The sequence below is a fragment of the Panthera leo genome, chromosome A2, assembly GCF_018350215.1.
Source record: "Panthera leo isolate Ple1 chromosome A2, P.leo_Ple1_pat1.1, whole genome shotgun sequence".
Lineage (NCBI taxonomy): Eukaryota > Metazoa > Chordata > Mammalia > Carnivora > Felidae > Panthera > Panthera leo.
In genome coordinates, this window is record NC_056680.1 from 58,876,355 (window position 1) to 58,904,133 (window position 27,779).

The 27,779-nt window shown below is 45.8% G+C and overlaps 1 protein-coding gene across 1 annotated transcript in view; it reads left to right on the forward strand.

Annotated features, from left to right (window-relative positions):
- The first annotated feature begins 1,595 nt into the window (after nucleotides 1–1,595).
- The window catches only part of TXNRD3 (thioredoxin reductase 3), a 79,290-nt gene continuing 53,106 nt past the window's right edge, over nucleotides 1,596–27,779 (forward strand). Inside the window, exons 1-3 of the mRNA XM_042912687.1 lie at nucleotides 1,596–1,654; nucleotides 2,739–2,847; nucleotides 27,550–27,610. Of these exons, the coding sequence (XP_042768621.1) occupies nucleotides 2,785–2,847; nucleotides 27,550–27,610 (124 nt within the window). The 5' untranslated portion in view covers nucleotides 1,596–1,654; nucleotides 2,739–2,784. The remainder of the gene's footprint in view (nucleotides 1,655–2,738; nucleotides 2,848–27,549; nucleotides 27,611–27,779) is intronic.

Here is a 27,779-nt window from a genome sequence, read left to right on the forward strand (position 1 = left end):
GCAGAAATGGCTGAAAAGGAAATATGAGCCTGGGTGAAGAATCAGCTTTGACACAGGTGAGAGTGGCAGGCAGGTAAGGAAGTCTGTTCCAGGTGGTTCCTGTGGATGGAATTAAGTGTTTATGGCTGTCTTTGCTGGGCCACTGGGGGACTGAGTGTGCCTGGGTTGTGTTGGCCCAAAAGTTCTTGGTGGGATAGACAAAAACTTCCAACTCCAGCCCCACTCCTATGGGGGGGGGGGTGTCCCAGGATCCCACTCCTGAGAAGACTCCAGAGTCGTCTTCTTTCTGCTTATCCTGAGAATCGGGCTTTGTGTCTTTTGTGTCCCAGTGACTGGGATAAATACAGGATAATCCCAAATTCACAGACTGTGTAAATGGAGAAAAGTCAAGATCTTCCTCCAAGCCCAGCTTTGATATTTTTGCAACTTAGAATTTCAGTCCCGTGTGTGTTATAAACATCTTCTCTGCCAGACCTAAGAAATTCACCCACACTCCCTGACTGGTTGAGTTTTCTTCCCCAAGTCTATAGATATCCTTCATCCCTACTTGACAAAAGAGAGGTGTTCGGAGGCCTGTTTTATAGGTTTTATATTCTACAGGTTTGCTGCCCTTTACTATCACCTGTCAGATTCATAAAGCAGTGGTATGTACTCATTCCTGTTGGTTGATTTTATTTAAACACGAATCCTTGCAGCCGTTAAAAGAGGAGGAAAGGCACAGGCAGGGAGGGGCACACTCAGGCCTCCTCGTAGAAGATTCTCACGCGTGACAAGTTAAGGACAGGAAGCACAAATAATACTGCAAGATAAACAGAAATAAAACCAGCAGAATTCTGATGATCGTCAGTTCCTGGTCTCCCAAATTGGATACTGGAACTTGCAGAAACCAGTCACATCTCCAATAACTATTACTCTGCGTCTTTCACCAGCAGACAACACCTGTACGGTCGAGGGATAAGACATTCTTGTCAGTGAAATCATTCCTGCGAGTGAATAAGAACCATATCCGAGAGCACGGGCTCCAGTTTTATGAGGCCATTACCTGGCCCCTGGAAGGAGAAGGGAAAGTGTGGAGGCTCAGAAATGTGGTAGTGAGCGATGCCCCCTCCCCCCACCCCCTACACTAGGGACACAGCCTGCTCTGCCACCTCCCAGTCACATTCCCCAAGACAGCCATTCCAGTGAAATGATGAGGCTACACTTAGATACGTCGCACCTGGAAAGCAGCTAAGGTGGCAGCAGAAAGGATGTGGCCTCAAAGATATCGTCAACCTCCTTCATGCTTTTCGTCTTAACGCTTTCTAGAACCGATGAGCATCTCTCCAGCTCCTATGTATTGAAAGGACATATGCCTTTACTGGGACAGAGTCAGGTCCTGAAATGGAAGGAGGAACTGACACAAAAGAGATGATTGTGCCAACAGCATCCCCAAGACCCCCCGCCCCCACAGGCTACCAAGGTTGAACTTTCTGCTGTGTTCCTCTTCATTGCTACCACTCATGGGTGTCAGCCACGGGTCGCCATGTGCTCAGCACTGATGACACAATGGTGAAAACACAGCACACTCCCCACCCTCATGGAACTTACAGTCGTGGTAGGAGAGGGTGCCAGACGTTAATCAGAAAATCACACGAATATAGCCTTGCAAACGATGGTAAGTGAAAGGGCTCTGAGAACGTGGGCTGGGAGGGGAGGGTGGTCTAAAGCTGTTTGCAAAGGGGAAGAAGGGCCTCCCCGGTCAGGCCCCTGCGGAGAGCCCCATCCCATGCTGGTGGCTTGTCCCATGCTGTCCCCCGCAGGCATCCTTGTCCTCGCTTTCCTACCCATCTCCCTCCAGCGTCTCCTCCCCTCCTCCACCCCAGTCTCCCTTACATCCGTTCTGCCTCACGGCCCCTTACTGAGATGTGGGCTCAGGCAAGTCACAACTTCTCTGGACCTTCTAGTTTCCTTGTGTGTAACATGGGAATAATCAAAGCAGCTTGGAGAATCGGAGGACTGTTGTGAGGTTTCAATGGGTCAATACATGCAAAGCGGCCCGTGCACTGTATCTATCACACCCTCCTTACAACAGTGCCTTTGGAGTTTTTTACCCTTCCCAACTGTCGGCAAGCATTGCTACCCAGGATGGGGGTTCTCCGTAGTTGACCCACGGTTTTCCTTAAGAGTAGAGTGCGTCTCGCCTCTTATCATCATTGTGTCCACGCCAGGCATCTCGGCCGCAACCTTCACAGTTCACACTGTGTGCTCATAGCCATTCCCCTCGGCGAAACCGTGTCGGCCTCCCTGCACTGTTTGAGGGGAACTCATAGACCGGGAGAGGTGGATTCACTGCGTGAGGGGACGCTCTGCGCAGGGTCCCTGTGGAGGCCCCTCTACCCGCGCGCAGGTGCGCGGGGCAGCGGGCAGCCAGGGATGCACCTGCGCCCGCGCAGCTGGCGGGGAGACAGAGACCCGCGCGGCTCGCTTCCCGTGAGGCCCACTGCCACCTGGTGGCCGGCCTCAGAAGTGCGTGCCCGGACCCCGTCGCAGTGGGCATCGAGGAGGCAGCGGGGCTGGCCAGCCCAAAGGAGCGTATCCCTGCGGGGCTACTCCACGGAAAGTGGAGATGGGTTCCTGAACAGGCTTCGGAATGCACTGAATTCGCGCAGGAGTCCTCTGGCCCTGCCAGGCCCTGGGCCCTGATCTAAAGGAGGCTGGGAGCTTTTGGCGGAGGAATATCCCTGACCCTTTGCTCTCAGGCATCCCAGGGAACTGCGGAGACACAGGTGGACGGAGGGCCTCCACATGAGGCTGGCTGCACGGAGTGCTGGCACTGAATGCAAAGACCTCAGCCAATCCGCCCAACAGGTAGCATGGCTCTTTAATCCCCTGCTCGCCCTAGTTAACAAAGATTCTGCATCTCAGACTTGAGAACTTGCTGTCCAAATTGTCCTATCAATCCCCAGGGCCGTGCAGAGACAGCGTTTCCCACCTGGGCTCTAGGTTGACAGCTCTTTGAATGGACGGTTGCGAGAGAGGCCACAGCCGGTGCAGGAACCTGTGGCCGGCATGGCGTGGACAGCCACCCACCAGCCACACTCTGCCCTCCTCTCCTGGAGAATTACTCTCTATGGCCATTGGCACCCTTATCCTTGGTGGTGAGGTGGAGAGGAAAGGGGCTCGGGGGGGGGGGGGCACACCAGTCTCTATGAGAGGGTCTGGTTCCAGTAAAAGGGCAGCTCAGAGTCCGAAACCCCTTTTCCCAGCAGGCTGGTAGCCCTTGTGCAAAGCTGTCACCATCTCTTCCCTCACTCTGTACATTCAGGACACTCTGGAGGGGTAGGAATTTCCAAGCCAAAGAAAACGAGGGTCCATTGACACACTTCTCAAAAAAAAAAAAAAAAATAGTGCCGACTTGCCTTACATTTATATAACTTAAGGAAACTCAAAAGATAATAAGGCAAATCTGTTCCCAGGTGACTTAAGGGCTCTATTCATAGACAGGGGAGCAGCTGCATAATTTTAAGTTTCCGCCTGAGCAGGCACTTCCATTACCCTCAGAACCTCCATGGCTGGCTTCTGGAAAGATCAACTCCAGAAGGGAGGCGGGGGTAGGCTAGCTATTTCTTCCCGTTAGAGCCTCAGTCTGACCCTCTGCTGCCTCCATGCGTTGAGGGGGAAGGCAAGTCTCCCCTTTCAACATTCTGCTCCAGTGGTGAATTGAATTCCACTCTGGTGGTGTTCCTTAGCTCAGAGGAGCCTCTCTGGGTCTGTCCCAAGGCTTTTCTACATGTGGAATGTAGGGAAATAAACAACACTGTCTGAACAACACAGAAGGCCTGGAATTCTGATCTGGGAAATGCTCCCTTGGTGGCCAGGATGCAGAGGAAAAGAAAAGCGACCCCACCTAGAAAAAAAAAAAAGGTACATTTTTGGTACCTTTTAAACACCCTTATTTTCTCCCTCCTCCCCCTCCCATAGATTGGCTACAAAAGTCACCCTTTTCCACCCCTCCATGTGTCTCTTGTATCCATCCATGACCTCAGTGATGTGTCTGTGCAGCTAGTCCCATCAAGACATACAATGTATTTCCTACCCCCTTGAATCTGAATTGGCTCTTTGCTTCCTCTGGTCAACAGAATGTGGCAGAAGTGAAGGTCTAATTCTGAGCCTAGGTCTCAGGAGGCCTTGCATGTCTCCTTTCTGTCTTGGATCTCTGAGTTCATTAGCATCTTGTCTGAAAGGTATCTCTTCTACCTTCAACTATACACACACACACATACACACACACACACAGAATCCTAGGCTACACTCTTCATGGACCAGCTTAGATCGTTTGACCATACATGACCCAGTCTATACAGCTAGGAGAATGGCAGAGAGTGGTTGGCTTCCACTTGATTTGGGTACAAAATTCTGAAATAAACTAGAGCAAGGAGGAAGGCATTCCTCATTATGGTCATCTGAGACCATAATGGCCCTTCTGTGTTATGGCATCAATTACATCCCAAACACTTGGAAATGACAGCATATAGAAGAGATGGGACAAATCCTTGGGGGCCAACCACATGCCCAAAACCTTATAGGAGCAAATGGATTGAATAATTGTCAAATTCACCATTATACTGGGAGATTTTTAATATACTTCTCTTATAATTTGACATACCAAAAAAAAAAAGAAATAAGTAAAGATGTTATTATGTGAATTACACAACCATAAGCTTCTACTCTGTCTACAACATATTGAAAATGTACATTCTTTTCAAATAGTCAAGGATCACTGGAGAAAATTAATTGCTGTTTAACTATGAAGAGAATCTCAATAACTTACAGAAAGCAGAAAGAGAGAAGCCACAGTTTTGGGCCATAATACAATAAAATTGGAAATTTGCAGCAAAGGGCAGATGTAGTAGTGACAAAAATCTATCCATTTCGGAAATGTTAAAACACATCTCCTGAAAACTGCATGAAAGAGAAAATTAAGACCCCAAATTAAAAACTACTTAGAAACAGGGGTGTCTGGGTGGCTCTGTCTGTTAAGCGCCTGACTCTTGATTTTGGCTCAGGTCATGATCTCATGGTTTGTGAGTTTGAGCCCTGCATTGAGCTCTGTGTGCAGAGTCTGCTTGGGATTTTTTTCTTTCTTGCTCCCTCTCTCTCCCCCCCCCCACCCCTCCCCTGCTTGTGCTCTCTCTCTCTCTCAAAATAAATAAATAAATATAAAAATAAACTTAAAAAACTACTTAGAAACAAACTACAATGAGAATGAGCAGAATGATACCTATGGGATGTTGCCAAGGCAGAATGTCGAGGAAAATTCATAGCTTTAAGAATACATTCATCAGGTGCAAAAGAAGAAAAAAGAACTGCTGTTAATTGTGAAGGAAAGACAGTTTTACTCTCTGGTCTCCCTGAAAATTCCCTCAAAAGAACAAAACATAGTTCATTGTTAATTCTGGACAGAGTGCTGTAGAGGTAAGTGAACAAGGATGCAAGTCTCAGTTCTCCCCCTTACACCTGTAGCTTTGGGGAAATTATGTTTTCTTCTACATCCTTGGTTTTCTCACAGTGAGATGGAGACATTTGTCTCTTTTAGAGGGCTGTTGGGAGGAATCAGCGATGACATTTTAATCATGTACATACCGAAGGCTTGCTGTATGCCACATGCTATCCTAAGCCCTTCACAGGTACTGACTTGTTGAATACCTGTACCAACCCTTCAAGGTACGAAGTGTTATTAGTCTCCTACAAATGTTGCCTCAGCCAACTGACTAGTAAGAACAGGACCTGGGGTCCAAAGCCACGCTGTCTTTTTTTAACCTTAATTAGAGCATGAATGGCCCTGAAAACAGCATCATGGCTCTGAAAGCCCCATCCAATGAAGCTCTGACGGGCCAACTAGATGGAAGGCCATGAGCTGGATACAGAGAGAAACAAGAAGTGCCAGGGAAGTGAGGGAGCTGGAAAAGAAATGAATTATCCTTTCTCCCAGTGACCCAGCTGCTGGCCAAGGAGACCACCGGGGGTGAGGGTGGGAGAGAGAGCAAATACAACTGAGTCACGGCACACAGAGGCTCATAATATGGAGGCCTGACTGTGAAGCTCTTGAAATTTAAAACTAATGTTAGATGGAGGCTGGGGGCCAAGGGCCTAACAGATCTGGCACAAATTCTTGCAGATGATATTGAGGATGATCAACCCAAGCTGGAGCTGGGAGCAGCCCTTTCTCTGCTTCTTACTATGTATAGTATTTTTCAGCAGAAAAACAATTCCATGGAAAGAGAAGTTATATTAAGAAAGGCATCTGCAAGACCCTCTGAGTAAATGGATAACATCAGGCTTGGACTGCCCTTGGCCTACCTGGGAAAATGGTCTCAAGCTTCTCCTCCCTCAGTACCGTCTCCCTGGGAATTATAGACATAAGATAAATATGTGGGGTCTTGTCTGCTTTCGTTGCTGTTTCCCCATAATCTATGGGTCCGTACCTGGACTGGGGGAGCTGTGAGTTGGCATCAGGCCTTGTACTTCCATGGCCAGAATCATATTTTTTTAAATGGTGAGAAAATGAGGAATGAGGGGTTAGCTTTCGTGTTAAGGTTGCCCATGTGCATGTTGTCTCTCATGCACAGAAGCTGCACATATCCTGTATGGTCAGGGGGCATAAGCTGTGTACCTGGATAGCTGTTGGGACCCCCCCCCCCGAAAACTGCAGAGGTGCTGTATGCTGCACAAAATGTCCTGTAGCCATCTGTAAAGCCCTCTAAACACAGTAGTGACTACTGTGACTAACACACATTGTGACTTGTGAATTTGATTGATGCTCCTAACCCATGACAGCCACTGGGGCCACTGCATCATCCAGGCATAAATGCTACCAAAAAAATTAGAGATGAGGAAAGGAGCAGGTAAGCAAATTGTAGATGAAAAGCACACATCACAGATGAATCACCTGACCGGACAATGGCAGAATTCACACAAGTAGTTTTCCATAATTTCAAAGTAGCTAAAGAAAACACGATCTGTCTTTTTTTAAAAAATGAGGGCAGGAGGCTCAAGAAAAAGGTACAAAATTTCAAAGAAGAGATAATAAGCCCAGAGAAGGTGATGAGATTATTAACAGAAAGCTGGCAGGGCCCAGAAAATAAATTAAAAATAAAGGTAATATAGAGCACAAGAACCCCATTAGGAATTTGTCCATTTCTTCCAGGTTGTCCAATTTGTTGGCATATAATTTTTCATAGTATTCCCTGATAATTGTTTGTATCTCTGAGGGATTGGTTGTAATAATTCCATTTTCATTCATGATTTTATCTATTTGGGTCATCTCCCTTTTCTTTTTGAGAAGCCTGGCTAGAGGTTTGTCAATTTTGTTTATTTTTTCAAAAAACCAAGTCTTGGTTTCGTTGATCTGCTCTACAGTTTTTTTAGATTCTATATTGTTTATTTCTGCTCTGATCTTTATTATTTCTCTTCTTCTGCTGCGTTTAGGCTGCCTTTGCTGTTCTGCTTCTATTTCCTTTAGGTGTGCTGTTAGATTTTGTATTTGGGATTTTTCTTGTTTCTTGAGATAGGCCTGGATTGCAATGTATTTTCCTCTCAGGACTGCCTTCGCTGCGTCCCAAAGCGTTTGGATTGTTGTATTTTCATTTTCGTTTGTTTCCATATATTTTTTAATTTCTTCTCTAATTGCCTGGTTGACCCACTCATTCGTTAGTAGGGTGTTCTTTAACCTCCATGCTTTTGGAGGTTTTCCAGACTTTTTCCTGTGGTTGATTTCAAGCTTCATAGCATTGTGGTCTGAAACTATGCATGGTATAATTTCAATTCTTGTAAACTTATGAAGGGCTGTTTTGTGACCCAGTATGTGATCTATCTTGGAGAATGTTCCATGTGCACTCGAGAAGAAAGTATATTCTGTTGCTTTGGGATGCAGAGTTCTAAATATATCTGTCAAGTCCATCTGATCCAATGTATCATTCAGGGCCCTTGTTTCTTTATTGACCGTGTGTCTAGATGATCTATCCATTTCTGTAAGTTGGGTGTTAAAGTCCCCTGCAATGACCACATTCTTTTTATGAGTAATTGTTTTATATATTTGGGGGCTCCGGTATTCGGCGCCTAGACATTTATAATTGTTAGCTCTTCCTGATGGATAGACCCTGTAATTATTATATAATGCCCTTCTTCATCTCTTGTTACAGCCTTTAATTTGAAGTCTAGTTTGTCTGATATAAGTATGGCTACTCCAGCTTTCTTTTGGCTTCCAGTAGCATGATAAATAGTTCTCCATCCCCTCACTCTCAATCTAAAGGTGTCCTCAGATCTAAAATGAGTCTCTTGTAGACAGCAAATAGATGGGTCTTGTTTTTTTATCCATTCTGATACCCTATGTCTTTTGGTTGGCGCATTTAATCCATTTACATTCAGTGTTATTATAGAAAGATACGGGTTTAGAGTCATTGTGATGTCTGTATGTTTTACACTTGTAGTGATGTCTCTGGTACTTTGTCTCACAGGATCCCCCTTAGGATCTCTTGTAGGGCTGGTTTAGTGGTGACAAATTCCTTCAGTTTTTGTTTGCTTGGGAAGACCTTTATCTCTCCTTCTATTCTAAATGACAGACTTGCTGGATAAAGGATTCTCGGCTGCATATTTTTTCTGTTTAGCACACTGAAGATATCGTGCCAAGCCTTTCTGGCCTGCCAAGTTTCAAAAGAGAGATCAGTCACTGAGTCTTATAGGTCTCCCTTTATATGTGAGGGCACGTTTATCCCTTGCTGCTTTCAGAATTTTCTCTTTATCCTTGTATTTTGCCAGTTTCACTATGATATGTCGTGCAGAAGATCGATTCAAGTTACGTCTGAAGGGAGTTCTCTGTGCCTCTTGGATTTCAATGCCTTTTTCCTTCCCCAGTTCAGGAAAGTTCTCAGCTATAATTTCTTCAAGTACCCCTTCAGCACCTTTCCCTCTCTCTTCCTCCTCTGGGATACCAATTATGCGTATATTATTTCTTTTTAGTGTATCACTTAGTTCTCTAATTTTCCCCTCATACTCCTGGATTTTTTTATCTCTCTTTCTCTCAGCTTCCTCTTTTTCCATAACTTTATCTTCTAGTTCACCTATTCTCTCCTCTGCCTCTTCAATCCGAGCTGTCGTCGTTTCCATTTTGTTTTGCATTTCGTTTAAAGCGTTTTTCAGCTCCTCGTGACTGTTCCTTAGTCCCTTGATCTCTGTGGCAAGAGATTCTCTGCTGTCCTCTATACTGTTTTCAAGCCCAGCGATTAATTTTATGACTATTATTCTAAATTCACTTCTGTTATATTATTTAAATCCTTTTTGATCAGTTCATTAGCTGTTGTTATTTCCTGGAGATTCTTCTGAGGGGAATTCTTCCGTTTGGTCATTTTGGATAGTCCCTGGAGTGGTGCGGACCTGCAGGGCACTTCCCCTGTGCTGTGGTGTATAACTGGAGTTGGTGGGCGGGGCCGCAGTCCGACCTGATGTCTGCCCCCAGCCCACCGCTGGGGCCACAGTCAGACTGGTGTGTGCCTTCTCTTCCCCTCTCCTAGGGGCGGGATTCACTGTGGGTTGGCGTGTCCCGTCTGGGCTACTTGCACACTGCCAGGCTTGTGGTGCTGGGGATCTGGCGTATTAGCTGGGGTGGGTAGGCGAGGTGCACGGGGGCAGGAGGGGCAGGCTTAGCTCGCGTCTCCTTAGGTGATCCACTTCAGGAGGGGCCCTGTGGCAGCGGGAGGGAGTCAGATCCGCTGCCGGAGGTTTGGCTCCGCAGAAGCACAGAGAAGCAGAGAGTTGGGTGTTTGCACTGAGCGAGCAAGTTCCCTGGCAGGAACTGGTTCTCTTTGGGATTTTGGCTGGGGGATGGGCGGGGGAGATGGCGCTGGCGAGCGCCTTTGTTCCCCGCCAAGCTGAGCTCTGTCATCTGGGGGCTCAGCAACTCTCCCTCCCTTTGTCCTCCAGCCTTCCCGCTTTCTGAGCAGAGCTGTTAACTTATGACCTCCCAGACGCTAAGTCGCGCTTGCTGTCGGAACACAGTCCGTCCGGCCCCTCCGCTTTTGCCAGGCAGACTCGGGGGCTCTGCTTGGCCGGCGGGCCGCCCCTCCGCCCCGGCTCCCTCCCGCCAGTCCGTGGAGCGCGCACCGCCTCGCCGCCCTTCCTACCCTCTTCCGTGGGCCTCTTGTCTGCGCTTGGCTCCGGAGACTCCGTTCTGCTAATCCTCTGGCGGTTTTCTGGGTTATTTAGGCAGGTGTAGGTGGAATCTAAGTGATCAGCAGGACGCGCGGTGAGCCCAGCGTCCTCCTACGCCGCCATCTTCCCTCTCTCAAGAACCCCATTAAAAGCAGCTAATATATTCCGTATATAAGATAACACATATAGAGCAAACACAACTGAAAACAGTTTGGGATATGGTAAAAAAAGCTACAAGAAACCCAAACTAACAGAAGTTAATGGAAAACAATAAGGCTATAACCAATAATTACAGAGATAAATGTGAAAGCAAAGGAAACCCTACGTATCGTAATAATTCTCTGAAGAATGTCAGAACAAATGTGATGGAAACAATATCTAAAAACGTAGTAGAAGAAAATATCTGGATTTGTTGCTCAGAAGATCACACCCAGACAGAGCTGGGTGACGCTTCCTAAGACAGGCTTCTATACAGGATAAACAGGTCATGGTACATGACGGTCTTCAAGATATGCACTCGAATTTGTTGATACAGTTCTCTTCAAGAGGTGATGCTAGGGCCACCTGGGCGGCTCAGTCAGTTGGGCGTCTGACTTCATCTCAGGTCATGATCTCACAGTTCATGGGTTTGAGCCTCGCATTGGGCTCTGTGCCAACAGCTCAGAATCTGGATCCAGCTTCAGATTCTGTGTCTCCCTCTCTCTCTGCCCCTCCCCCACACTGTCTCTGTCTCTGTCTGTATCTCTCTCAAAAATAAATAAACATTAAAAAAAATTTAAATCACTCATTCTGGAGAAAGTCACCTGCCATTAGACACTCAAGAAACCTTTAGAGAGGCCCATGTGGTGGGGGACTGAGTCCTGTCAACAACCACATGAGTGAGTGTAGAAGCAGATTTTTCAGCTCCAGCCAATAGCTGAATTGCAACCTCACAGAAACCCTGAGGCAGAATCATCCCACTAATCTGTTCCCAGATTTCTGACCCATAGAAACTGTGAAGTAAATAAGTATATGCTGTTTTCAGTTGCTCAGTTTTAGGTTAATTTGTTCTGCAGTAATAGCTAATTAATGCATTATACAAGAAGGAGACTGTTGTTCTCAGAATTTTCTACATCCATACTCCATTCCAGAAGATAGGGAGCAAAATCTACAAGGTTTAGAAGGAAGGAAAGTATGATCCAAGAATTGTAGAGCTGGATGAATTGTTCATGGACATATTGGAATGGACAGACATTCTCAAGCATGTAAAAGCTCAAGGCAGACAACAACCACGATACTTTTTTGGGGAAAAAAAAGAATTACTTGGGATAATTCAAGCCTAACAATGAAGAGGTGATTATAATTTTAAAATTCAGGACTACAGTAGACATGGCAAGATTAGTACTTGGCGTCAAATCCACTTAAACAGAAGACTGAGTCGTTAAACAGAGCTATCACACAAAGTACAAATGTCATAAAACCTGACAACATAAAAATAATATAATTCAGAAAACTCACAAGTATGCAGTGTGCCCTTGGCTTTGAGAGTAGATTCCTACGATTCATTGCTTCCATACAACACCTAGCACTCATTCCAACAAGTGCCCTCCTCAATGCCCATCACCCATTTCCCCCTCTCCCCTGCTCCCCCATCAACCTTCAGTTTGTTCTATGTATTTAAGAGTCTCTTATGGTTTGCCTTCCTCCCTCTCTGTTGAAACTATTTTTTTCCCTTCCCTTCCCCCATGGCCCTCTCTTAATTTCTCAAATTCCACATATGAGTGAGAACATATATCTGTCTTTCTCTGCCTGCCTTTTTTCACTTAGCCTAACTCTCCAGTTCCATCCATGTTCTTGCAAATGGCAGGATTTAATTCTTTTTCATTGCCAAGTAATAATCCATTGTATATACAAACCACATCTTCTTTATCCATTCATCAGTTGATTGACACTTGGGCTCTTTCCATAATTTGGCTATGGTTGGTAGTGCTGCTATAAACATTGGGGTGGATGTGCCCCTATGAATCTGCACTCCTGTATCCTTTGGATAAATTCCTAGTAGTATCCAATGGAAAAGAATACAGTCTCTTTAGCAAATGGTGCTGGGAGAACTGGACAGCAACATGCAAATGAATGAACCTGGACCACTTTCTTACACCATACATAAAAATAAACTCAAAATGGATGAAAGACCTAAATGTGAGACAGAAAATCATCAAAGCTCTAGAGGAGAAAACAGGCAATGATCTCTTTGACCTTGGCCGCAGCAACTTCTTACTTGACACGTCTCCAAGGGCAAAGGAAATAAAAGCAAAAATGAATTATTGAGACCTCATCAAGATAAAAAGCTTCTGCAGAGTGAAGGAAATAATCAACAAAACTAAAAGGCAACCAGTGGAATGGGAGAAGATATTTGCAAATGACATATCGGATAAAGGGTTAATATCCAAAAATCTCCAAAGAACTTACCAAACTCAACACCTGAAAAACAAATAATCCAGTGTAGAAATGGGCAGAAAACACAAATAGACACTTTTTGAAAGAAGACATTTAGATGACTAACAGACAATGAAGAGATGCTCAAAACATCGTTCATCATCAGGGAAATACAAATCAAAACCACAATGAGATAGCACCTCACACCTGTCAGAGTGGCTAAAATTAACAACTCAGGTAACAACCGATGTTAGTGAGAATGTAGAGAAAGGGGAACCCTCCTGCATTCTTGATGGGAATGCATACTGGTGCAGCCATTCTGGAAAACAGTGTGGAGATTCCTCAAAAAATTTAAAATAGAATTACCCTAGTATTTATTAAAACATTTTTTTAATGTTTATTTATTTTAGAGAGAGATAGAGTGCGAGCAGGGGAGGGGCAGACACAGAATCTGAGGCAGGCTCCAGGCTCTGAGCCGTCAGCACAGAGCCTGACGTGGGGCTCAAACCCATGAACCGTGAGATCATGACCTGAGCCAAAGTCAGACGCTTAACCGACTGAGTCACCCAGGCGCCCCCTCTAATATTTATTTTTAAAAAAGAAATAAGTAGGGGCGCCTGGGTGGCTCAGTCGGTTAAGCGTCTGACTTCAGCTCAGGTCACGATCTCACGGTCCGTGAGTTCGAGCCCCGCGTCGGGCTCTGGGCTGATGGCTCAGAGCCTGGAGCCTGCTTCCGATTCTGTGTCTCCCTCTCTCTCTGCCCCTCCCCCGTTCATGCTCTGTCTCTCTCTGTCTCAAAAATAAAATAAACGTTAAAAAAAAAAAAAAGAAAAGAAACAAGGCCCTGACAGCCCAGAGCCTTGAGCCTGCTTCAGATTCTGTGTCCTCTCTCTCTTCCCTTTCCCTGCTCACGCTCTCTCTCTCTCAAAAATAAACATTAAGAAAAATTAAAAAAAGAAAGGAGAAATAAATGGATTAAGTGTACAAGTTAAGGAATAGGAAAAATGAAAAATAAACTTCTATTTAAAAAGTAAAAGCAGAAATTAATGAATTAAGAAACAAAAAAGTGAATCTCATTGATAAAATTTAAAACTTTCTTTGAAAAAGATTTAAAAAATGGACATTGTACAAGTATTGATTAAGCGGTAAAGAGAGAAGACAAATAATTAACATTAAATAGGAAGAAGAAAGGGGCATCCCTCTTGGTGTGTTTTCTTTCTTTCTTTCTCATTTTCTCCTGTTAACCTTAAAAATAAAACTGCCAGTTACTTTACCAGCAAAATTGGGCTTAGTCAGGAAGAGAAGAGAATTGCAATTGGGGATAAGCAAGCTGCAGGCAAAACCGTTGGCAAGTCCCTAGGACAAAGGAGAGGACAGAAGCAGAGTGCCTTTTCATTAGCTGAGTTGTGATTGCCTTTCATTGTCTGGGCTCTTGCTGGGGGAGGAGAAAAACCTTTCTTCTGCTGGGATAGTAAATGGGGGGCTAAAGTAATATGGACTTGCCTGGTACCTCTCTTCCTATTGGGTCTGTAATTGGCTACCAGCGGTAGGGCGTGAGAGCGCCCCCTGCCGGCCTCCTGACTTAAATTTCCTTTCTTAAATTTTTAAATTTTTTAAAATGTTTATTTATTTTTGAGAGAGAGTGAGAGAGACAAAGCGTGAGCGAGGGAGGCACACAGAGAGGGAGAGACAGAACTTGAAGCAGGCTCCAGGCTCTGAGCTGTCAGCACAGAGCCCGATGTGGGGCTTGAATTCATGAACCGTGAGATCATGACCTGAGCCGAAGTCGGACGCTAAACCTACTGAGCCACCCGGGCGCCCCAGTGAGGTCTCGTCTCTTCATTTTCACACTCCAAACTTTAATCTTTGCTCAGGTTGGCAGGGTGGCCAGCTGCTTCCTGCCTGAAATCATCGTCCTTTGTTTTACTTTTCTTCCCAGAGAGTCTCTAAACAGTAAGGCAACCAGGTCCTAGCCATCTGGCCCCTGCTCACTTCATTAGCATTAATTTTCACCTCAGCTCTGCCCATTTGTGGAGCCTCCAGCATTTCCCCAAATACCCTGGGCTGTACCCTGCTTCGGTGGGTCATTTGGGCTGCCTCCCTCTGTCTGGATCCTCTTCCAACTCATTGTCTGGGTAAACTACTCTCCAGCTCACCAAATTCAGCTTAAGTACATTCCTCTTTTTAGAACAACTTCCCGATTTGTTCCCCTTATTTTTGACATCTCTCCCTGAAAGGCTCTGATCTGAAGACAGACACTGTCATCCATTGCCTCACTCCCTGACACAGAGCCCAGCCCTGGAATTTCAGTAGATGCTGGTGGAATCAAGGCTACACAGCTCCTGGGCAGGAGGAGTGGCACTCCCTGAACGGCATGGTCTGTGGGCCACCTCCCTGACTTAGGGCTCTCTGAATGAATAGGGTAGGAAGGAGAAGGATTTGAGGCCCAGCCCGTCACACGGGGACCAGAGGGGAAGCAAATTAGGGTCATATATGCAACTAGCAATTTGCGACATGTTTGAATCTTTCATTCATTCATTCATTCATGTGTGCGTACTACAGGGGAAGCACTGATAGACTCTGGGGACAGAGCTGTGAGCTAGAGTGATGAGGTCCTTCCCTCATGGATCTTACATTCTGGGGGTGGTGATGGGAGAGGGGGCGCAGACAACAAACAAGTATGGTTTACTGGTTGTAACTATAAACGATCATTGCAAATAGCGATACATGTGTCATGAAGAAAGCAGAATATGTGTGATGTGATGGAGAGAGGGGGCTACTTCGTTTCTGATGGATGGCAAAACGTTCTGTAAGAAGGTACCATTTAAGCCAAGACTCAGTCGACAAGAAGGAGCTATATTGGCCAAAGGGGCAGAACATCATAGGCTGAGAAAGCAGAAAGTGCAGAGAGCCTAAGGCTGGAATCAGTCTGACACTGTGAGGCACGGGGAGAAAGCCAGTGTGGCAGTGTCAGGGGATGACAACTGGGAGGGACCAGGCCAGCTTTCTGAGCTTGCAGTCGAGCCTCTTTATTGGGGTTTCATTCATTCACCACAGCGCAAGGGGCTATAGGCCTTGGTGACCAAGTTCAGCCCTGGGATCTTCCCCCCCCCCCACCCACCCAAATGATAAATACAGGATTCCTGTTCCTGTGCAGATGACTTCGGGGTTCCTTTGTGAGAGGTGCCTCCAGAATTCAGTGTAGTATGGACTGTGGGGTACCAACCTAGGAAACTCACTTTGGAACTGGATTACATAGCCAAGCTACAGAGAGAGCCCAAATGTCCTAACTGATGAATGGATAGAGCAGATGTGGTACACATATACAATGGAATATTACTCAGCCATCCAGAAGAATGAAATCTTGCCATTTGCAATGACATAGATGGAGCTTGAGTGTATTATGCTAAGTGAAATAAGTCAGAGAAAGACAAATACCACATGATTTCACTCATATGTGGAATTTAAGAAACAAAGCAGATGAACATATGGTGGGGGGGAAGAGAGAGGGAAACAAGCCATGAGAGGCTTAATGATAGAGAACAAACTGAGGGTTGATGGAGGGAGGTGTGGGGGGGGTGGTGGGCTAGATGGGTGATGGGTGTTAAGGAGGGCACTTGTGAGGAGCACTGGGTGTTGTATGTAAGTGATGAATCACTGGATTCTACTCTTGAAACCAATATTGCACCATATGTTGATTAACTAGAATTTAAATAAAAATTTGAGGAAAAAACTGCATTGCCATAGGAAATGTAGTATTTTTATTTAGTTGTGGGACATAAACTTAAAAACAAATAACCATCGTGGCCAATAAACACACGAAAAGATGCTCACCATCACTTATCATCAGGGGAATGCAAATCAAAATTACAGTGAGACGGGAGACCGGGTGGCTCAGTCAGCTGAGTGTAGACTTTGGCTCGGGTTGTGATCTCGCGGCTTGTAGGTTCAGCTGTGCTGACAGCTCAGAGCCTGGAGCCTGCTTCTGATTCTGTGTCCCCTTTCCTCTCTGCCCCTTCCCCTTCACGTGCTCTCTCTCTCTCTCTGTCTCAAATATAAATAAACATTAAACAACTACAATGAGATATCACCTCACACCTGTCAGAATGGCTAAAATCCAGAACACAGGAAACAACAGGTGTTGGCGAGGATGTGGAGAAAAAGGAACGTTCATGTGCTGTTGGTGGGAATGCAAACTGCAGCAGCCACTGTGGAAAACAGTATGGAGGTTTCTCAAACAGTTAAAAATAGAACTACCTTAAGATCCACCAACTGCACTACTGGGTATTTACCCAAAGAACACAAAAAACATTGATTCATAGGGATACATAGCAGCATTGTTTACAGTAGCCAAGATATGGAAGGAGCCCAAGTGTCCATTGACTGATGAATGAATAAAGAAGATGGGAAGATGGGGGGGGTGGGGGGCGCCTGGATGTCTCAGTCCGTTAAGTGTCTGACCTCAGCTCAGGTCACAGTCTTGCAGTTTGTGGGTTTGAGCCCCGCATTGGGCTCTGTGCTGACAGCTCAGAGGCTGGAGACTGCTTCAGATTCTGTCTCCCTCTCTCTGCCCCTTCCCTGCTCATGCTCTGTCTCTCTCTCTCTCAAAAATAAATATTTAAAACAATTTTTAAAAATGAAGACGTGGTATGCATATACAATGGAATATTACGCAGCCATAAAAAGAATGACATCTTGACACTTGCAATGATGTGCATGGAGCTAGAGAATATAACGCTAAAGCAAAATAAGCCACAGAAAGACAAATACCATATGATTTCACTCATGGGGAATTTAAGAAACAAAACAAATGAACAAAGGGGAAAAAAAAAGGAGACAAACCAAAAAACAGACGCTTAACTGTAGAGAACAAACATCAGTTTACCAGAAGGGAGTGGGGGGGGGGGCGGCAGAGGATGAATGAAATAAGTCAGGGGGATTAAGGGATTAAAGGGTACAGTTGTTGTGAGGAGTGATAGGTGGTGTATGGAACTGTAAAATCACTATATTATACAGTCGAAACTAATATAACACTGTATGTGGACTAACTGGAATTAAAATAAAAACCTAAAGTAAAAAAATCATCTTTCCTGAAGACGGTTTTATTTCTTCACACTTTTCCTATGATCCGGACATCTACCCTCACTGAGGTATGTATCTATCTTTAAGGTTGTTTGAGGGGGCTGGTGGAGATTACGAGGCATGGAAAGTCCTCCACAGGGGGCAACCCAGGGCGGCATCAGGGACGCTGGGAAGCCATCCCCATATGTGCATACAAAATGGACACTGAGGATGGGCGGTTTGACCTCTAACCTCTCCGGAAGGTCAAGCGACTCCCCTACAGCGGTAGGGCAGCGGCCTAGTTCGCAGGCACCGGGCGGCGCCGGGGGCGTGGCGGGGCCGGGGGGGGGGGGGGGGGAGGCGGCGCCGGGGGCGGGGCGGCGCCGGGGGCGGGGCGGCGCCGGGGGCGGGGCGGCGCCGGGGGCGGGGCGGCGCCGGGGGCGGGGCGGCGCCGGGGGCGGGGCGGCGCGAGCGGCGGTCAGGCTAACTTGTGGTCAGTCCGTGGCGTGGGCGGTGTTCACGGTTCCCACTTTCCAGGCCCGGTTCTGGCGCCGCCGCCAGCCTCTCGGTCCCTGAGCAGGTCCGGCCAGGCCGGGAGCGACACCGAGGCCCTGGCGCAACCACCGCCACCACCGCCGCCGCGGGCGCAGACCTCGCCGGGGCCGGTGAAGGTGGGCACCGCCCCTAACCGTCGCCTGGGCAGCGTCCGCGGAGTGCTTGTGTCTTCGCCGCCGGGGCGCCGGGCCCGCCTGTCGTCTCCCCGCACCGGCCGCTCGTCTTCCGAGGCCCGCGAGGAGCTGCGGCGCCGCCTCTTGGGCCTAATCGAGGGTAACCGAGTGATGATCTTCAGCAAGAGTTACTGTCCGCACTGCACGCGGGTAGGCGGGGCGGGGGCGGGGCCGGCGGGTTGGGGGGTCGGGCCGTCTGGCTGCTGGGGGCGTGGGAGCTCGGGGGAAGCGGGGTCTCCCGGGGTCCAGACAGCTCATCCCTTCCGCGACCCTGCGGACAGAGCGCCAGCCGGTTCGGCCCTTGGACGCGAGCCGGGATGCCGCGCGCGGTCTCGGCGGTGGTGGTGACAGGCCCCGTGGCTTGGTCCCTTTGGCACCGCGGGAGAGACGGCCACGCGGCCGACCTCCTAGACTCCGGGCCTCGGAGTCAATACTTGTTCTCGGGACTCGGCCTGTGGAGCCTGACGTTGGCTTCTTTATCAAGAGCTTATTTGGAGAGATAAAGGCATTTCCACAAACTTTTTGCTTGGTGAAAGGGTGGTGTGGGGAGAGGCCAGGACGTGGGAGTAGACTAAAGCTGGATTCAGATCCCACTTCCTAACTGCGTGACCTTGACCAGGTTACAGAACCCCACCTAACCTTGGTTGTCACATCTTGTTAAACGAACGTAAGGAAGGGTGCGAGGATGGTACCAGGTGATGGGTAATTTCAGCGTCTTGCCCACTGCCTTAACTTTCGTTGGGCTAGCTGGGAATACAGCATTGTTTTTCTGGGCACATTTGTTTTTAGTGGAAAAATGACCCGTGTAGAAACGAACCCAAGTAAGAGAAACCCATCTGTACAAACAGGGACTTTCAGTACTTTGAACTGCATATTATCAAAAAGTTGAAATAATAATACATGGAATATGAAAAAACATAAACTATTAGGTTAGGTTTATCAAATTATAAGCTATGTTTTTCAGGTTTATTTTCAGGTTTACACTGCCTTATATTGTTTCATAAAACATGTACATCATGCATATACATCTTAAAGGATAATGAAACACTTGTGTTTTGGAAACCTTGGATGCCTCTTCCAATCCTTACTGCTAACCTTAAAAATAAAACTGCCCGCGGCGCCTGGGTGGCTCAGTTGGTTAATCCTCTGACTTCAGTTCAGGTTGTGATCTCCTGGTTTTCCAGTTCGAGCCCCGGGTTGGGCTCTACTGACAGCTCAGAGCCTGGAGCCTGCTTCGGATTCTGTTTCCCTCTCTTTCTGCCCCTCCCCTGCTCATGCACGCTATCGCTCTCTCTCTCTCTCTCTCTATCTCGTGCTCTCCCTGTCAAGAATAAACAGTAAACAAACAAACAAACAAGAAAAAACATGGTCTTGGGCACCTGAGTGGCTCTGTCAGTTAAGCGTCCAACTTCAGCTCAGGTCATGATCTCACAGCTCCTGAGTTTGAGCCCCAAGTCTGGCTGACAGCTCAGAGCCTGGAGCCTGCTTCAGATTCTGTGTCTCCCTCTCTCTCTGACCCTCCCCCATTCATGCTCTGTCTCTCTCTGTCTCAAAAATAAATAAACGTTAAAAAAAATAATAAAAAAAAGAGCAGAATTACAGTCCAGGACAAGCAAACTACCATGAAACCACAGGCAAAATCATAGGCAAATCTGAACAGAGGAGAGGGCTGCTTTTTTATAGAGGAAGGGGGAGATTGGCAGGGCCATTGTAAACAAAAAGTCCTCTGGGGTAAACTGGGGGTTCCGAGCATGATGGCTTTTCACTGGCTGTACTGGCTAGGCTGTTCCCTGGGGCTGAGAAAGGCTTTCTTCTTTCTGCTGGGGTAGTGATAGTGTCTGAGCAAGATCCTTCTCCTTCTTGTTGGGTGTGCAATTGATGGGGAGTGGTAGGGTGTGAGAGCTATCCCTCCTGAACCCCCCAACTACATTTTAGTGAGGTTTCCCTTTATTAACATACTCCTCCCTCCCCCTCCAGCCCACCCCCACTGGGGTTTACCACTGTCCAAAATTCCTTGCTTTGCTTTACAGTTTTCCCTAATACATGTATATCCTTAAATGATATTTTGTTGCATTTGGCTTGTTTTGGTACTTTATGAAAGTAGAAATCATACATATGTATTATTTTGCAGTTTTCCTCTCAGCAGTTATGTTTTAGAGATTCATGCGTGTTAGTATCTGCAGCTGTGGTTTGTTAATTTTCATATCTGTAATCCTTAGGATGAATCATACCACATTTTATTGATTGTGCTGTGTCTAGTATTTTGCTCTTGAAAACAGTACAGCTGTGCCTTTTCTTGCAAGTAAGCTATGAGCAAGTATGTAACACTTATCTTAGAGTAGGTATCTTGAAGCTGACCTTGCCTAAGTGACTCCAAGACGTTTTTCCAAGTGATTATACCGCTGGCAGTATATAACTGTTCCCCTTGTTCTAAGTTCTTGCCAACTGTTGAGACATTTAATGATCGCCATTCTGGCAGTTATGAAATGGTAGTTTTTTGTGGCTTTAATTTTCAATTTCCCCAATAAGGTAAACATCTTCTCATGTGTTTACAGGTCATTTGGGTTTCCTCTCTATGAAATTCACATCTCATGCTTATTTCTCTGTCAGGTGTTTATTTTTGTTCTGATTCGTAGCTGTTCTTTGTATATTTTGGGTGCTGATCCTTTGGATATATGTGTTGGCAGTCTTCCAGATTTGACTTTTCTTCTCATTCTGATTGTGAGATTTTTCAGCTAACTGAAATTTGCCAAGTTTAATGTAGTTGAGTCTGTCACTTCTTTTTCCTTTGTGCTTTTTGTATCATCTTTAAGAAACCTGTTTCTACCTCCGAGGTCATAAAGATACTCTCCTGTTTTAGCTCCTGAAAATTTTGGAGCATGCTTCTGACACCTTCTCATACCTTTATTCTACCTGTACTTGATGCTGATGATGTGAGTGGAGATCCAGTTTGGTTTTTTTCTTTATGACTTACCAGATAATCACTGTTTCATTTATTGGAGAGTCCATCCTTTCTGTGCTACTTTGTTGTTGTTGTTGTTGTTTTAATGTTTATGTATCCTTGAGAGAGAGAGAGAGCCAGCATGAGAGGGGGAGAGGCAGAGAGAGAGACACACACAGAATCCGAAGCAGGTTCCAGGCTCTGAGCTGTCAGCACAGAGCCTGACACAGGGCTCGAAGTTGTGAACCGTGAGATCATGACCTGAGCTGAAGTCAGAGGCTTACCCAACTGAGCCACCCCGGCGTCCCCTTTCTGTGCTACTTTGAATGCTCACTCATCATGACCATCAGGTTCTTCTGTATGCATTGATCTGTTTCCAGGCATTGCCTTCTATCTCTGCTCTTTTTAAGTTGTCCTTTGGAGCTTATAAAAGGGCCAAGTGATCAGAAAGGTACCTGTCCACTGTTGTATCACTGGGGCCTAGAATAGTGTCAGGCATGTAATGTGCATTGAATAAATAAATGGTCTTAGATCATTCTAGTCGAACCTTTGCTGATGAAGAAAATCTTAGGACAAATGATCCTGCATCCTGTGTTTGTCAACACTTCCAATAATGTGGCAACTAGTTTCAGTCCCATTACATAATTGTATAGCTCTGATTGTTAGTTTTTTTTAGAACTTGAGCCAACTGGGGCTCCTGGGTGGCTCAGTCCTTTGAGCTTCTGACTTCGGCTCAGGTCCTGATCTCATGGTTTGTGAGTTTCAGCCCCACTTTGGGCTCTGTGCTGACAGATCAGAGCCTGGAGCTGCTTCGGATTCTGTGTTTCCTTCTCTCTCTCTGCCCCTCCTCTGCTCATGCTCTGTCTCTCTCATAAAAAACATTAAAAAAATTAAAAAAAAAAAAAAAGGAAATCTGCTTTTACTTGAATGATCAATCTTCTGGTATTTTCTCTCAGCGTTTTTCTTACCTGGCCAGGCAGCCCACTTTTTTTTTTTATTATTATTTTAAAAAATGTTTTATTTATTTTTGAGAGAGAGAGAGAGAGAGAGAGAGAGAGAGAGAAAACACAAGTGGGGGTGGGGCAGAGAGAGAGAGGGAGACACAGAATCTGAAGCAGGCTCCAGGCTCTGAGGTGTCAGCACAGAGCCTGACGCAGGGCTCGAACCCAGGAACCGTGAGATCATGACCTGAGCTGAAGTCGGACACAACTGACTGAGCCACCCAGGTGCCCCCAGCCCATTTTCTTTATGTACTCATATCATTTATCTGTATACTTGACCCTTCACTAATTTGATTGTACAAAAGTTTGACTATGAACCTTTGAAATGTATCACCCCAAATTGGACACCTTATTCAACATCTGTGTGGAATCAAGCAGAGAGGTTTCTTCCTTGATTGGGCCACTAAGATTACTCAACAAGCATTATGGGAGCTTAGTGTTGTGGAAACACAAAAATGAATAAACTGAGAACTCATAGTCCAATGAGCAGTAATCAGCCAGCTCTCCTGTCCTGCAAGAAGTGACTGAAAAAAAAAAAAAAGGGAATGAGAGGCAAAGATAATCGCTTGTGTGGCGGATCGGAAAATTTTCAGGAAATTGTATGTAAGCTGTTTCTTGAGAGATACATTGGATATCTGTAGGTAAAAAAGAGCATCTAGCCAAAGAATTAGTATAAGCAAAAGTAGGAGATGCTGAAATGAAAATTAGTGTGTGGCTGAACGGAGGGGATATGATAGGAATCAGGAGAGTAAATTGGAAAATGGCTGGAAATTTACACTTAAAGTCATATGGAGGAGATCTTAAAATGCTCCTAGGTAAGTGTGGACTTGATGTGGGCAGAGTCATCTCAGTCTTTTGGGAAGAGGAGTGAAGAGGTCTGTGATTTGAAATCTGGCAGTGGTATGAAGAGTAGACTGTGGAAACAGCTAGATGAGTGGAGACGTTACTGTTAGGATAATGGCCCAAACTACAGTGGAAAAAACGCCCTGATTTTTTTTTTTTATTTATTTATTTTGAGAGAGAGAGAGAGAGAAAGAGAGCACGCACACACATGAGTGGTGGAGCGACAGAGAGAGAGGGAGAGAGAGAGAATCCCAACCAGGCTCCGCATTACCAGCTGGGAGCCGGACACAGGGCTCAAACTTACAACCTGTGAGATTATGGCCTGAGCTGAAGCCAAGAGTCAGATGCTTAACTGACCGAGCCACCTGGGTGCCCCACAGAAGCGCCCTGAGGTTTTAAACTTCTTCCCCAAATTAACTTTAAGCCATGTTTCCCCAGTCCTGAATCCATATGTTTGTGTGTTAAAATTTCATACATCCGTTGTCAGCTTTGTGGGGGGCAGTAACATATATATAACATAAATTTTACTGTTTTAACCATTACTGTGCAACCATCATCACTGCCATCTGTCCACAGAACCTGTTTCATCTTCCCCAGCTAAATTCTTCATTGCCTTTCCCATCAAGCCCCGGAAACCACCATTCTGTTTTCCTCTCCATGAATTGAACCACTCTAGTTGCCTCATATAAGTGACATCATGCAAGATATGCCCTCTTGTGACTCACTTATTTCACTGAGCACAGCATCCTCAAAGTTCCTCCACGTTGTAGCCTGAGAGAATTTCTTTCCTGAATAATCCATTATATGTATTCCTCCAGTGACGGATACTTGGGTCACTTCCACCTTTAGGCCATTGTGAATGTTGCTGTTGTTAACAGGGGTGTACAAATTGATGTTTGAGTCCCTCCTTTGAGTTCTTTTGGGTATATACGCGGAGATGGGAATTGCTGGATCGTGTATATGGTAGTTCAGTTTTTAATTTTTTGAGGAACTACCACGCTGTTTTCCGTAGTGGTCACACCATTTCACATTTCCACCAACAGTTTCCAGTTTCTCCAAATCCTTGCCAACACTTGTTATTTTCTGTTTTTTGTTTTGTTTTGTTTTTGTTTTGATAATAGTTATCCTAATGGGCACAAAGTGGCATCTCATTGTGGTTTTGATTTGCATTTCCCTGATGGCTATCTTTTTACGTCCTTATTGGCCATTTGATAATGGCTAATATCTTCTCTGGAGAAATGTCAATTCAAGTGCTGTGTCAAGTTTTTAAATTGAGTTATTTGTTGTTGTTGACTTTTAGGAGTTCTCTATATACTCTAGATGTGAATCCCTTACAAGGTGTGTGATTTGCAAGTGGAACTCAACAGTTTCCTCCGTTGATAGTGTCCTATGATGCACAAAAGTTTTTAATTTTCATGAGATCCAGTTTGTCTGTTTTCTTTGTTCCCTGTGCCTCTGTCTCTGTCTCTGTCTCTGTCTCTGTTTCTCTCTCAAAAATAAATAAAACATTAAAAAAATGTTGTTTTAAAGTCTTTGTCAAGTAAATCTGAAGGCTGTATTTGTTCAGGATGTTTTTGGAGATTTGTATTTTCCTTTGAATGGGTCGTGTTCTTTTATTTCTTTGTATCCATATGATCTTTAGTTGAAAATTCAGCATAAAACAGCTACCTGTCATAGTCTTTGCAGACTGACTTCATGCTGGGGGAGAACTTCACTAATCAGTGCAGCATGAAGTCTTGCCATCTTTTTAGGCCTTTTCTGGACATTTGTCTTCCCTGGACCTGTCTGTGCTTTTCACACGTGGGGTCAATTTTCCTGTATACAAGGCTGTTTTGGTTTGGTTTTCTTAATGTTTATTTTTGATAGAGTGAGACAGAGCATGAGCAGGGGAGGGGCAGAGAGAGAGGGGGACACAGAATCCGAAGCAGGCTCCAGGCTCCGAGCTGTCAGCGTAGAGCCCGACGTGGGGCTCAAATTCGTGAACCGTGAGATCATGACCTGAGTCGAAGTCAGATGCTCAACTGACTGGGCCACCCAGGCGCCCCTATACAGGGCTGTTTTGAAGTATGTTAGCACCTGGGTGGCCCATTCAGTTAAGCATTCAACTCTTGATTTCAGCTCAGGTCGTGAACTCACTGTGAGTTCGAGCCCCATGTCAGGCTCTGCACTGACAGTATGGAGCCTTTTTGGGATTCTCTCTCTCTCCCTCTCTCTCTACCCCTTTCCTTCTTGCTTGTGCGTGGGTGCACGCTCTCTCTTTCTCCCTTTCTCTCTCTCGCTGTCTTTCAAAATACATAAATACACTTAAAAAAAAATCTTTAAGGTGTGTGAAATTCCTCAAGAATCTTTCCCCTGCTTCTACTTGGGACCTTAGCTGTTATCTTGTAGTCTCCTGCCTGTAATTTCTTGCCCCCGATTGTCTGCAGATTTGTAGTCCATTTTCAGTTTTCGTGAGTAACCCCCACTGCTCCTCATGGCTTCCACTAGCCTAAGATCCCAGCCACTTTGACCATCTGAACTCTGAGTTAGGCATCACAGAGACCGATCCTTAAAGCAGCCCTTGAGTTAGAACATGCACAGTTGGGCTGTGTGCTCTCCCCATTTTGTGGAACGGACCTGGGGCCCAGGCTGCTGCTCACCTCTTATTGTGCCTTGAAACATCAAGGAGTGGGTGACTTATGGGCCATTAAAAATGCCGCAGGATTTTCTGCCATTTTAAATTCGGTGTTTTCTTCATTGGACATACACTTCATTGCTGTAGATCTTTGACCCGTTTCCTATTAAGTTATCTTACTTTAAGATTGTTGAACTTCTTGGATATGTAGATTACTGTTTTTTATCAAATTGGGGACATTTTTAGACATGTCTTCAAAAAACTTCCTTCTTCTTTCTTTTTTTCTCATATTCACCCTGTGTATGTTGGTGTGCTCAGTTTCTCTGACATGTTTCTCTGACACTATCCATTTTTCCCCCCTTCTTTTTTCTCTGTGGTTTCAGGTTGCACAATCTCTATTGATGTATCCTCCAGTATGCTAATTATTTTCTTTTGCCAGTTTAAATCTATGTTGAGGCACGCCAGTGAACTTTTTTTTTAATGTTTATTTATTTTGAGAGAGAGAGAAAGAGTGTGAGAGAAAAAGGGCCGAGAGAGGGGAGGACAGAAGATCCGAAGCAGGCTCTTTGCTGACAGTGGAGAGTCTGACACGGGGCTTGAACTCACGAACAGTCAGATCATGACCTGAGCCGAAGCCTTGTCCACGCTCTTGTCCAGTGAGGTCTGGGCCCCTTTGCAGGGGTAGTTTTTGAAGCCTATTTGTGACTCATTCTGACCCTAGAGGGGCTATTGGCCAAAGCTTCTTGGCTTTCTTTGGTAAACTTGCTGGCTTGCAATTGTCTGTTACTCTCAGGAAGCTACCAGCCTTCTCCTTTTTTCTTACCACCAGAATCTTCATTGTTTTCAAGAGTGCCTTTAGACTTTGACCTCCCTGCCACCCCCCTCCCCCCCCCCCCCCCCCCAGCCCCAGTCTATTTCAAATAAAGTCCTTTCTTTTGGATAGAGCTTTGGCCTCTCTGATCTTAGGTTACCTCTTCCCCTGGGCAAAATCTCTGAGACCTTGCTCCAGACCTAGGGGTGGGACAGCGACTTGATTCTCTTGGAGTGACAACCCTGCTTTATGAGCGGGGTTCTGGGTGCGGACTATAGCCTCTGGTCTTGTTGGCTTACCTCTCCCAGCCCGAATCCTTGCTGTACAGTATTTTTGGCCGGGGGTAGAGCCTTTGATCTGTGAGTGGGGGCTGGGTGAAAGAAGGGAGGAATGGAGCCCCTGTGTCGTTAGCCACACTCTCCACGAATGGTGGCTTTTGCCACTCCAAGCGGTGGGGAGACTAAGAAGTGCCAGTGGCCTGCCCCTTCTGGTGCCAGGGATTTCAGGGATTAGGGAGCCTCATTTTCTTGTTCACACTTGAAATAGAGCTTCTATCTAGCTGACCTAGGAGCAGGGGCGGGAGGGTGCGGGTCATGACTCTGATCTACCAGAGTTGCTTGACTAAATGCTTCATTTGCTGTGTGCCCTTAGGACAATTCCCAGAGACTTTAAATGATTGTTTCTTTAGTAGTTTTCACCAGTTGTGGGTGTTTCACCAGGGAGCGGTTCTGCCAAGCTCCCAGTGCCTCTGTCCCGGAAGTGGAACGTCTGGGCTTTCTCTGGAGGGCTGAGGGCGGGAAGGGTGTTAAGTGACGGTGAAAAGGGGACCTTAAAATACTACTTTGACTGCGATTAGGTAACTGGACATCTACTTCGAACACCTGTATGCCATATTTTGTAGCTCTGTTGAATCTTCTTGAGTGTAAAACCCAGGTACATTTTTGTTACAGGTTAAAGAACTGTTTTCTTCTTTGGGCGTTCAGTGTAATATCTTGGAACTTGATCAAGTTGGTAAGTAGGATGGGTAGTGTATACTTTTGTTTGTAATAAACATCAACAAGACTAACTACCTGCCGTTTGCTTTGTTCAGTTCAATTTACTCTTGTCTCTTTGGGTTAGGTGAGCCGTCTTTGTCTACATTCAACCATGCAGAAAATAGAACACTACACGACAAATAATT